Source organism: Gorilla gorilla, chromosome 9 (genome assembly GCF_029281585.2).
Source record: "Gorilla gorilla gorilla isolate KB3781 chromosome 9, NHGRI_mGorGor1-v2.1_pri, whole genome shotgun sequence".
Classification (NCBI taxonomy): Eukaryota; Metazoa; Chordata; class Mammalia; order Primates; family Hominidae; genus Gorilla; species Gorilla gorilla.
Window position 1 is genome coordinate 115440946 of NC_073233.2, and position 13746 is coordinate 115454691.

A 13746-nucleotide genomic window follows, 5' to 3' on the forward strand; every position below is an offset into this window, starting at 1 on the left:
TATTATGGATCATTCAGTAAAATGAGAAGCAGCATGGGAATAAGGATAATAATGATGAACTTCAGCTCTATCCAGTTTGAAATTTTTTTACAACAAAACTATACAATTTATCTAATTAAAGTGTTTTAAATAAACTGTTCAGAAAGTTTATCTACAAATGACAAAAGAAACATAATCCCCCAACTATCATATTCTACTAATATATTAATATTTTTGAGCCAGAATTTATTATGTATTAGCAATTACTTACCCCCAGATAATGGCTTATCTTTATCTACATTGTTGTTCTCATAGTGGAACTCATAACCAAAATGCTTTACTCTTCTGTGTTTTAACGATTTTTGAGCTGTGTGAAGAGAACAAAGTAAACAATTAAGAAGGAAAATAATTACATTCCTTTGCATATTTCAGTCAACTTTTTGAGTAAGGATTAGTTTAGTAATGGCAACTTCTGTTAATTGGTAAATTATGGTCTTTAACAAAATTAACCATTTTGCCTTATATTTGTTGTTATTTCAAGTCTAAAATTGTAACAAACTCTTCAAGAGTTTCACCCAATCAATCTGAAAACTAACATGTACAACATTCACAACATTCACAACATTGCCAATGAGCTAGAAAGAGTCAGAAAAACTCCAATCTGCAAATATCTCCAGGAAGCTCTCACTATATTATAATATTGTGGTACTGAACCGCTAATTCCTCAAGGAAAACTTGCCTTAGGGTGGGGAGGAATGAATAAAATAAGTGAAAAGGCTTATAAAAGCTATGTAAATGTTGGATAATAAATACTAATCAGTTTGGAGTTAAAATTTGATAGCTATATAAATGTTATTTATTATTAATGTTCCTAAGAATTGTTGGTATGACTTGCCTAACATTGGATCCAGGCTAGTTTCAGTAATTTTGAGGAAATATTAATAAACCATGAAAGGCAGAGGAAAGGAAGAAGAGTTTTGCAGAAACTTTCAAATATCAGATTTTGAAAGTTTTACTTACAGTTTTGATTGTCTGTATCTTCTGTCCAATCAACACTTTCCAAAAGCATTTTCTCCTCCTCAGAAGAAATTATTTCTTCTACTACCATGAGTCCTGGTGGTAAGGCTTGAGGCCTCAACTCCTTCCACTGCACTATGGGAAACCAAATTAAAATAGTCACATGCAAAACTTAAAGTTCCTATATACAAATAATTCTGCCCAATAATTCTTTATCAGTTCACAAAACTTCAAATCCTCATTTCGGAAATAAGATTGCTGAAAGGCACCCAATATATTAAAAGTGCAGAAACAAAGACCAAGATCAAAATGATGGTACACTTTATCCACTGCAATTACCAACAGCAAACAGAACAGTATTTATTTAAGTAGCCAGTGTGAACATGATGAAGTCACTTTTAAAATCTCACAAGGTTTCTCATAATATCCACAGTATGCACCTCCGTTAAAAAGTCAGATAGTCTAAATAATGAATACAAGAATTTAAATACTCATTTTTGTTCTTAGGCTCTTGATACTATCTACAGTAAATAGAAATAGAAAATATAATAGAGAAATGTAAAATAAAATACAACTTTCTAAAGAAATACAAAATATCATTTATGAAGAATTATTTAGCAGATGTTAAAATAATTTAAGTTTTAGTGTCCTTCAAATTTTCAGATAGGTATAGCTCTAGAAGGAAAAGAAAAAAGAATCTGCTATTAAACAAAGGGAATAGTGTATTCACATTTATTGTTAGAGATCTGATTATTCATGTTATACACATGATCTCTGAAGCTTTTCTGCTGGACAGTTTTCTGCCAGGCAGATTAAATCTTTGAATTATTTAATTCACAAAAATAGCAACTATTTACTAGATTCTATTAATAACATTTCAGAAACATGAATAGTAAATCATTTGCTAAATACATACCACTGCCTACTATGTGCCAGCATTATATTATGTATTCAAATTACGTAAGGAAAACTTTGCAAAGAATTCCTTAAAGAAAAGTAATTTACAGTGTAAGTAATTTGGATTTAGTTTCCGAAATATGTTGTTTTAAAAAGAATTAAAAATATCTCTTCTATTTGTTATTCAGTGCTGCCTGGTAGCAGATATCTAAACAAGCATTAAACTATTTGTGATGGCTGGGTGCGGTGGCTCACGCTTATTAATCCCAGCACTTTGGGAGGCCGAGGCGGGCGGATCACGAGGTCAGGAGATGGAGACCATCCTGGCTAACACTGTAAAACCCCGTCTCTACTAAAAATACAAAAAAATTAGCCGGCCGCAGTGGCGGGCACCTGTAGTCCCAGCTTCTCGGGAGGCTGAGGCAGGAGAATGGTGTGAACCCGGGAGGTGGAGCTTGCAGTGAGCTGAGATCGTGCCATTGCACTCCAGCCTGGGTGAAAGAGCGGGGCTCTGTCTCAAAAAAAAAATAAAAAGAAAAAACTACTTGTGACACACTTCTGTTCTCAATTAAAAATGACTTTCAAGGTTATAAATGTGATTGCCAGAGCCTTAAAAGTACATATGGATCTAATGAAGAATTTCAAATAAAGAGCACTCCAAAACTTACTTTGTGCAATTTCTTACTGAGTATTCACCATGGAGGACGGGGGTAAAGCCAATGACTATTTTCTGATTAAAACTTACTCCTCAGCCATTCAGTTTTCAAAAACTAACCAGAAACATGTAAAACATGAGGATAGTTTCCAAAATATGTAAAGCTTAAGTCAGATTTAAAATTAAATGCATATGAGCACTGAGAAATATAGTTTCCAAAATATACCTTTAAAAGAGTCTGTAAAAGTTTTCCTTCGAGTCTTATTTTACAAAAACATAAATTTGAGCAGATTATAGTCACCTACTCACTCCTAGGATATCTAAAACAGGGCTCTTTTATTGCCTAAATAGGTGGCAAATGAATTTATGATTAGATGTTTAAATCTAAGTTCATCTCAATACATCTCATTTTCATGGGGCAGAAGTAATAATTCTTGTACAATTCTGTAAATCAATATAAAAAGCTATACTTATTTAATTAAATTATTCAGTTCCTCAATCAGACTATTCAGTGGCTATTGAACTGGGCAGCACAGACAGGAACATTTCTACCATCACAGGAAGTTCTACTGGACAGAACCACCATAAAGTTTTAGGAATTAGCCGGGCACGGTAGCTGACGCCTGTAATCCCAGCAATTTGGGAGGCCAAGGTGGGCGGATTACGAGGTCAGGAGTTCGAGGCCAGACTGGCCAACACGGTGAAACCCCATCTCTACTAAAAATACAAAAATTAGCCAGGCATGGTGGCACATGCCTGTAATCCCAGCTACTTAGGAGGCTGAGGCAGGAGAATTGCCTGAACCCGGGAGGTGGAGGTTGCAGTGAGCCGAGATTGTGCCATTGCACTCCAGCCTGGGCAACAAGAGCAAAACTCTGTCTCAAAAAACAAAAAATAAATAAATAAATAAATAAATAAATAAAAATAAAGTTTTAGGAATCTTTGGTAGCTACAGGTGTTCCCCTATAAATATGAAGATTGGTACATGATCATTTGGATCACGATTCATTCTTAAGTGATTAATTCAAAGCTCCTGGGTAGATATGTGAAATAAACTAGTAATCCAAACCCTCATTATTAAATTTTGAAAAACACAATTAGGCAGGAGGGTTCCAAAATAAGCCATGTGCCTAATGAATATATTGTTGATTGGTGGGACCAGCTTTGTAAAGGCAGGTTGTATCTTATTCACCTCTGTACTGTCAACTACTTGTCCCATGCCTGGCACAAATAGGTGATTAAAGAATGTTTGTTAAAGTAAAAGGAGCTGCTAACCTGCATCCTCATTTTGTTTCACAATAACTGAACCTCCCAACTTAAGTCTATGAAAAGAAAACACACAGAAGAATCATTTTTTAAAAGATAATTGTATGATAATACCTTTTTCCACAAAATTCAAATACAGAATGATCTTTTGTCCTAAATCATCCACTACTTCTTTTCCATTGAGGGTAACATAGGCTCTCTTAGATTCTTCTGTAGTTCTGTATCTTGCAAATGAGTAGGGCTTGTTAGGTGGCATTAAGAGAGCATCCACCAGTCCACATTTCTCTAAAACCGGGAGCAGCTGGTTCCGACTCACACCATTACCCAAACCACCATTGGCAACAACCAGGCTCTTAAAAAACAAACAAACAAACAAAAAGAAAGTAACATGAGCAACTGATACCAACCCATTTGTTTTAAAATAAGATTTTTTTAAAAAGAAGATTTCTACAAAGATGTAATTAAGAAAAAAAAGCATTTCCTTGTAGTGGTTGTTTGGTTTGCTAATTTCACACAAAGTATGTAAACCAATTTACTAAAAATTTGGGGAATAAAAAGGACTCCTATATTGTAAATTGTATTGTTTAAATAGCCAATTTCACAAAATATTCATTTCTAAATGACCATAAATGCAAATTAAAACATGACTATTATTCAGAAATATAAATTTAACATAATGAAAGAGGTGGAAAGGAGAAAGCACAGTTACATAATACTTGCTTTTTTGCAAGACTGTTCTATAAGCTTTTATCTACTCAATCCTCATTAACATAATCTTCACAACATATTGAATTTATTTGGGTAATAGCCCAATTTCATAGAAGAAGATCTGACAAATTAGGTTAAGGTGGCGATTAGGGGTGGGTTTAAACCTATTTCTGTCCGTTTCCAGGATCCACGCTTTTAATATAACCATTATGCAATGTTTACTAAAAATTAAAAGTAAAGGTACTATTACCTCAAAGAAAAACCAATTATAGCTTCTATTGAACATAATTAGGAAAAAATTTTCCTCTACGGAAATTCAGACTAAGTAATTCAGTCAGCTCACAATGAAAACTTTTTCCTTTGTAAGTTTCACGATTACTTCCTGCTGTTTGCATAGTCCTGCACTAAACTTTATTCAAGGAAATTTTGCAGGGATGAAAGACGAGTCTCTTATTTTTATTCTGATGTTCATGGTCTAGCACCCATATAGTCTCCATACTTAACCATTCTATACAATGTAAAGATTTTTAATTTATGTTCTATGACTTCTAAAACATTTCAATATAACAAAAGAAAGCCATGGATGGCCTACTCTCATCAATTTCTTCATTTATACCAGGTGTTGATGACGTTTTTCTGAGAAGAGGTAGATAGTAAATATTTTAGGCTTGGCAGGCCATAAAATTTTCTGTCAGATAGTCTTAGTATTATTTTTTAACACTTTAAGAATGTAAAACTCATTATTTTGGTCACAACCCTGATTTAGTCTAAGGACAGTAGTTTGCCAACCCTTAATTTATACTAAGCTCAGTAATAGTACATCGTGTATTGGTTTATTACATAAAATAAGAATACCTAGAACTTTGTTTGAAAAGGATATAAAAGAATTATTATGAAATTGGACAATAAGGAAAGTAAAACTGTTTTGTCATGGGACAGCCAGTACTTTGTATGCATGCAAGCATATACATACATAATAAACAAGCCCACTAATACAATACTATATGATATGGAGTAAAATGGAGTCTCAGATGGCTTGCCCTGGACCTCACTTAATGAGGTTTATTAATTAAAATACCAAAATAACTTGGTTATATGTGGCCATAGTTGCAAAAACATTTCCATATTCCTAAATCTATGGAAGAGCAAAGGTTTCATTGGTGTTGAGGGTCCACTACCCCATCTAGGAATGGAAGATGACGAAATATGACTTCAGGAATACTAGAAGTCCTCAAAGATGCCGTCTGAGTGTTTTGTGGGCAACTCTAAAGGTAAACCACACAAAAACAAGTGCAGTAGAAGAGGAGAGGAACTTATTTTCCATTAAATGTGAGATACATATAATTAAATGTCATAACTAAATGTAATATAATTAATGCAATAATTAAATGGAACTATTATTTTATTTATAATTGTTCATCCAAGCAATTTTCTAAATAAGGAGGAGTATGGTATGAAGTAGAGAATGTGAAATTTTTTTAAGTTATCTTTGGTCCTGACAATTTGAGGATCACTGCTCTAGGAAAATCTATAATGCCATAAATTTGTACAAAGGAGCCTAAAATTATAATACATCCGATATGGTTTGGCTGTGTCCCCACCCAAATCTCATCTTGAATTTTAGCTCCCATAATTCCCACATTTTGTGGGAGGGACCCAGTGGGAAATAATTGAATCATGGGGGCCATTTCCCCTATAATGTTCTCGTGGTAGTGAATAAGTCTCATGAGATCTGATGGTTTTATAAGGGGTTTCCCCTTTCGCTTGGCTCTCATTCTTTCTTGCCTGCCACCATGTAAGCCAGGACTTTCGCCTTCTGCCATGATTGTGAGGCCTCCCCAGCCACATGGAACTGTTGCTTCATTAAACCTCTTTCTCTTTAAAAAATTACCCAGTCTCGGGTATGTCTTTATCAGCAGCATGAGAACAGACTAATACAATATCATTAAAACAATATTTGCTCTCCCCTGGAAAGATAAAATATAATTAGAGGTCCATCTACAATTTTATTCTTTTCCTTTAAGAATATGGAGAAAAAAGAAAGCCTAAATAAAATGCTACTTTGGAAGCCATGAAGGACATCAAAGCTTCTAGAGATCCTAAAGAAAAGGCAGACCCAACCAGAAACAAGCTCAGAGGGGTCAAAGAAATGGAGCCTATTTTTTTTTTCTTGCTACTTCTCTTCATAAACCCTGTAAGGAAAGGAACACAAGTCACTCTTGGAAAGAGATGAGAGCAGTGTATGTCAGTTTAATCTTCTGAATGTCTCACAGCCTCAGTGGCTCTTGACTGAAACAGTAAAGTGTATGCAAACATATTAATTCTAATGTATTATCTATTTCATCCTTGCTATAGGAATGTGGCTTAAATTCTCTGAAGATATTAATATTTAACTCCAAGTATGGGCCTTTTACCTCCTAAATTCAAATGTGCCTCAACAGACTGCTCATTCTCAAGCTATGATGTTGTACAGAAGACAGCATAGTAAGCATTAAGGCAAAGAGTATTGGTCTGAGAGTTGAGAGGCCTAAGTTTTAATCCCTGCTCCACCTTCTCAACTGTATGTCCGCACCTCAATTAAATGATATCTAAAGCTTACTTTCTACTTTTATTCTATAACTTTATGAGCCAAAAAGATAAGAACTCCTTATATTCATGGAGTAATTTAATGTCCAGTAAGTACAATTAGATTCTCTGGAATCTAACAATCTAATGGGGTTAAAAAGGTATGCAATACTATGCCCTGCTTAAAAATGAAGAAAGCTGAGGTCAGAGGATACTACTACTCATGTCCAGAAAAGCTAAGAGTTAAACTGAGTTCTCCTAATGCATAACCCAGGAAATCTCACGATCCTCACATTTATCATCTCATTTAATTATTGTCTGCAGATAATGAAAAGACTTTGTTAATAAGGTCTAATAAAATAAAAATGTTTAACAGCACATAATCAAAATACTTTATAAAACAGGTAAGGTTGGGAAGAGAAGAACAAGGGCTGTAGTAGGATATGGAAGATCTAGATTTAAGTTTCTATTAGCTACTTACTAGCTTATATCAATGGAGACATATCATAACCTCTCAGAACTTTAGTTTTCTCACCTATCTTATAAGGACTTCTAGGGAATTAAATATAATAATGAATATAAGTATGCTTAGGAAACTGAGAAACTTGTACAGTATTATTATTAATATATAACTACAACCTCTTCTAGTTCAAACAACAAAATAAATAGAAATGCAAACTATAGGCTATGGACCAAAATAGAAAGTTAGCAGTTCATATCATATGTACCTCTAATATGGATGTAACACATGACTGAACAATTACAGCCTTAGGCAATTATTAGCAAATATTAATATAATACATTAACATGTCAATATATTTACATTCAAATAATAATAATAGTTTTAGGTCACCTGAGTGGCATAGGATACTGTCTCAATGCCTTCATGTCTCAGCAAAGTATGCTTGGCTTTAATCTGTTTCCTTAAGAATTTCTTCTCAGTTTTACTGAGTTTGTAATTACTTTGATGGTTGCTGTCCATAGCAAACTGTAAAAAAAAAAGACAGTAAAAAACGTCAACCTTAAGAGTCCTGAAGGAACAATTATAATGGTGTTATTCATACATTCTATAGTTTATCAATATTTCTGTGTGACAATTTTTTAAAAATGCTTCATTTACCTTGTACCAACTAAGAGAAGTGAGAACAGATACATAAAAAATGAACAAATATCTAAGAACATCTAATAGCATAGCTCTGATGGTTCTAAAAAATGTTCCAATGTGGTAGCTCCATTAAGTGTGCTATTTTACTCATAGGTGACGAATCCTTTACTTATGAAGTCCTAAGTAAAATGTGCCACACACAAATTTCACAACTATAACGTAAACCAAGGCAAGGAGCAGGCAGGGGAGCGGTGGGGGGAGAAATAACACACAAAAAATTAGCAGACTATACAGTATGATTCCATTTACATAAAGGTCAAAATCAAAAAGTAAGCCATATATTATTTAGAAATACATACATAGCAGTGCCAAAAAAAAAAAAAAGCAAGGAAATTATAAACACAAAATTCAGGAGAGAGGCTATTTCTGTGGGTGAAAGGAAAGGAAATTAACATGAAAGTGACACATAGGAGCATCAAAGGGTGTTTCTTCAGTTACATGGTAGGTGTAGGTGTTTGTTTTACTATTTTAAAAACTGTATGTGTCATATTTTTATATCTATAATTTTTTAAATAACAGAATCCCAAAGAGGTCTCTATAATCACACCATCCAAATCAGCACCCAATATCATGCTTTATCACAGTTTATCACAGTTGTCTTTTATTTTGTTCACAAAATGTAACATAATTTGTGATGATTCATCTGTTAGCTTAACTCCTCCATCATGATATAAATCCCAAGAGAGCAGGAATGCCAGCACATAGTAGTTGCTCAATAAATATTTGATGGTAGGGTTAAATGAATAATAAATGAGTGAATACACACAGTCTCAGCATCCTGCAGCATGCAACCATAATAAAGTACATAGTTTATGCTTTCAACAAGTTTGTAACTTAGTTGTGGAAAACAAACACTAAACAATAAGACTATGACACATCTTTATATAATTTAATGCTGATGGTACAGTCTTTAGGTATGACACAAATTAGAGACAAAAATAAGATGGATGTGGGCTGGGAGCACTGACTCACACCTGTAATCTTTGGGAGGCCAAGGCAGGCAGATCACTTGAGGTCAGGAGTTCAAGACCAGCCTGGTCAACATGGTGAAACTCTGTCTCTACTAAAAGTACAAAAAATTAGCCACGTGTGGTGGTGGGCACCTGTAGTCCCAACTACTTGGGAGGCTGAGGCACGAGAATCGCTTGAACCCGAGAGGCAGAGGTTGCAGTGAGCCAAGATCATGCTACTACACTCCAGCCTGGCAACAGAGTGAAATTCCATCTCAAAAAAAAAAAAAAAAAAAAAGTATGTAAACTGGAAAAGTTGGGAAGGCCTCAAAACAGGAGATTTGTGCCATGTACTGAAGGATAAGAATACTATAGAATCAAATAAAAAGGAAAGTATTCAGTGAGGCAGTAAAGAGCAGAAGCTAAAACCAAAATGGACATGTTTGGCCAAGACACCAAGATACAGGCATAATGTTTTTAGACCAGTCCCACTCTCTGTGGACTTTAAAGTCTTCAAAGTCAACCAAATATACAAATTTGGGGGTTAAATAAAATCTTATTTATCTTATTTCACATAAAATCATAAACAGTCAAAATTCTAATTACTAATCTTTAGTATAGAAGACAAATGCCAAGTCTCTTAAAATGACAGCAGTCCAGCTTCCTAGCACAGGGGGTACATACTAGGATGTAAGGCCAGTGAGGCAGGCAGGCTGGCTGGCAGCACAGCAGAGAGATGAGAGGTAAAAAAAAAAAAAACAAAATAATCCAGCTTGTTAATTAGAAATGCTGGCCTGATCTAGGCTGGGGGCAACAGAAAGAAGCGAAATAGGGGGAGAGGAGAAAGAGGAAGGGTGAGTGAAAAGTTCAGGCAGAATCGAGAGGCCTCGATGACTACCCAGACACGAGGGAGACAGGAATCAAAGATTACTTGTTAACCAGTTAGAGGCTCAGTGACTAAGAGATGAGTGCTACCACTTCAAAACTGGAAAGTCAGGAGGAGGTTCAGGAAGAGCTGCTCAGTATAGGAGGTAATGAGTCATATTTAGGATAGAATATGTTTAAGGTATTGTGAGATACAGAGTTGCAATGTCTGGCTGGCAAGTGACAAAATAAAGTGGCTCCTAGGAAAGAAACTGAGGTTAAAAAGGTTTAGGAGTCAGTCGTCATTAAGACAGGAAGGGGATAAGTGAATGGACATGTCTAACATTGCATTAATTATAATTATTTGTTTTAGTATCTGTCCCCTTCCACTGAACTGTGAGCTTTCTGAAGGCGGGATTAAATCATTCTTTTCTTAGTTACCACAGAGCCTCATTCAGTGCTATGAGGTAATATAGTACAGTGTTTAGGAGTCCATGGTCCAGGTTCAAATCTCAGCTCAACCACTGATTATTAGCTGTATAATCCTAGATGAGCTGGTTATATAGCTCTGTGTTCCAGTTTCTTTATCTAGGAATAGGGATAAAAATAATAGTGCCTATCCCATAGCTTTCTTAGAATTAAATTTATTTATTATTATTTATTTATTACTGTTGATTTTCAGAAGCAGCAGATCAAAATGGCTTAACAAAACAAAGAATATCTGAGGCCCTTCAAAGGAGCTATTTTAGAGCCATTCCATTTCAAGATCTTCATCTGTGGAACAGCAACTTTGCAGTATGTCATGGAGAACAAGGGATGACTGCACTACAGAATTTTTAATATTTCACATGAGCAAACACTGCAAAGAAGGAATGAGAAAGAAACGATGCTAAATATATCTTTTTAAAATGTCTGCCACTAAGAGTCCAGCACCAGCAGGTGGAGCCTCATAACCACATTTTTGTCATCCCCTTTCCTTTTTCTCTCCCTCAGTCATGCAATATTATTGCACGTGAAGAAAGACACTAAATGGCCTTTGAGGCTCAGTTTTCCACCATTCCAGTGGCTAGGCAATGTGCTGGCCCAACATATCTGAGTCATCTCAACAAGGATAGGCTGATACCAGCTGCTGAGGTCTGGAGGTGCCCCCTTCTGACAAAGCCACTTCCCTGGCCAGAGTTTCCACTAATGCACAGATACTTGGATGCTCCCTGTGACATTACTGGAGTGAAGTCACTATTAACTATGATACTAGCCATGCTGAGTCCGGTCCAGCCAGCTCCAGCCTAAGCGTACTCTCTGTGGGATAATGAAAGTTTGGAGATTATGCACGCTCTGCTACTTGCTTGTTAGTGAGTTTAAAGCCAATATATCCTACTAGATATTGCCCTACGTGGTAATAGTAGTATGTACATCATGCCCTCCTTGAATAATAGAGAGCCTATTATGAAACAAGCAGTATAGACAAATGTTCCTATACTTATATGTTTAAAAAAATGCAAAAACCATGATTACTTTTGCACAACCTAATAATTAATAGCAAAGATTAGAAAGAATCTAACTTCCTATCAAACGAGGCCCAATTTTAAAGTACGGCACCGGTATACAGAGTTTACATATAAATCTTTAGAACACACAAGAAATTGGTGATATGGGTTGCCTCTAGGGAAGGAAAATGGATCGATGAGTAAAGGAATGAAAGGGAGCTTTCTTCTTTCATGACTTTTGAAGTTAGTAGCTATTTAAACTGCATCATCTATTTAAAAAGAAAATAAAGATTTAAAATTTTTAGAAAAAAATTCACCCCATCACTTGTCACAGCACCCCGTTTTAACTCTTTGAATAACCCTTACTACATATTTTCTTACACTCTCATTAATTTGTTTATTCTGTCTTTCCCCATAACTGAATAAAGTACACTCACTCCATGAAGTAGAGGTTTTGTCTCTATTGTTCACACTGTAGCACCCAGCACTTAAACAGGATTTAGCACCTAGCAGCCACTCAATAACCAACTGTCGAATAAACCTAAATCGACTTTGCTGTCTTACCTCCTAAACCTCCCCTCCTCCAGAATTCTGAGTTTGGTGGCCTTCTTCAACGTTTTCATTAACACCTAGCATGGACCTCTATCTCTAGAGTTCTCACATGGTATTATAATTGCCTGTTTGTGTTGGGCTTTGGCCAGAAAACTGTCATCTATTTAAGGGCACAGACTTGGCGCCTGACATACAACTGACAATAAATATTCAATGAAATCTATCAAAATAACAGGCTGACGCTACCAGAGGTCCAGGAGTCGCAGGGATGCTCAAATAAGAGCACAGGAAGACTCAGCTGTGCAAGGGATCAGATCATCAGCACTGCCTTTGCATCACTAGATTGTCACCGGTCAGAAAAGCCCCAGAAGCGCCAAACTAACACGCCCCATGTTGCAACCGTCCTCTCCAACCCCAAAGAAAACAGAAGATTGACACAGGCACCACGTGAGCGCCCGAACCAAACACAAACACGTGCACCCTAAACACTGAGATAACCACCCAACGCAGACACCCTACTGCCCACACTGCACCAAGGGCGCCTCTGGGATCCATCCCCTTTCCCTAGGTTCTCAGCCCTAGCTGGCAAGGCGGATAGAGAAGACCGGAAGAGGCTGAAAAAAGGAAGCGGTGATTTGCTGCCCGTATGCCCGCCAGTAAGAAGTGCCACACACCTCCGCTTCAGCTCAGGCCGGATTTTCACCATGCGTGTGCCTTCTTCTTTGCCAGCCTCTCCACTCTAGCACCAGAACGCCGCAGCGGATACTTGCACGCCACCTCCCCTGGGCGCGGCCATGTTGGAGAAAAACTGCACTACATTTCCCATGAGCCCGCGGGACAACGACCAGCGCTCCCACAGTCCTCTTCGCCTCCCAGAGCTCGGGAGTGACCCTTTCTCGACCAAGTGTCTTTGTAAAGTGCTGTCTGTTACACCGAAAATTCAGTTGTCTTTTTGGGGGGAGTAGTAATAATTGGTAGTGCAGCTATATTTTTATCTGTTGCTCTCCAAATGGACAAGGTCAAGCAGGTCTGGGCCCTTCGGTCTTTCAGTAATGTCTCCTGGCAGCTTGGATTCTTCCTGCATATTTCCTCCGGAATCTTATTAGAGGTGAGAAAGGAAAATAAATCTTGGTGCCACAAAATCACTAAGCTAAAGGGAAAAGTCAAGCTAGGAACTGCTTGGGCAAACCTGCCTCCCATTCTATTCAAAGTCATCCCTCTGAGTCATCCCTCTGCTCACTGAGATAAATGCATATCTGATTGCCTCCTTTGGAAAGGCTCATCAGAAACTCAAAAGAATGCAACCATTTGTCTCTCAGCTGTAATACATACGACCTGGAAGCCCCCTCCTCAGTTTGAGTCGGCCCGCCTCTGCTTCAATTTGTCCCTCCTTTCTGGACGGAACCAATGTTCATCTTACATATATTGATTGATGCCTCATGTCTCCGTAAAATATATAAAACCAAGCTGTGCTCCGACCACCTTGGACACATATCATCAGGACCTCCTGAGGCTGTGTCACGGGCGGGCGTCCTTAACTTTGGCAAAATAAATTTCCTAAATTGACTGAGACCTGTCTCAGATATTCAGGGTTCACAGAGATATGGGAGAGGATCCTGGGGTCTGAAAGATGACATTGCA

The 13746-nt window shown here is 36.8% G+C and overlaps 1 protein-coding gene across 1 annotated transcript in view; it reads right to left on the minus strand.

The window, feature by feature from the left end:
- ALKBH8 (alkB homolog 8, tRNA methyltransferase) overlaps positions 1–13473 on the minus strand; it is a 63576-nt gene extending 50103 nt beyond the window's left edge. The window contains exons 1-5 of the mRNA XM_004052069.5: positions 12780–13473; positions 7941–8075; positions 3929–4166; positions 1000–1131; positions 251–346 (exon numbers count right to left, since the gene is read on the minus strand). Coding sequence (XP_004052117.2) covers positions 251–346; positions 1000–1131; positions 3929–4166; positions 7941–8069 — 595 coding nt within the window. The 5' untranslated portion in view covers positions 8070–8075; positions 12780–13473. The remainder of the gene's footprint in view (positions 1–250; positions 347–999; positions 1132–3928; positions 4167–7940; positions 8076–12779) is intronic.
- Positions 13474–13746: the final 273 nt, after the last annotated feature.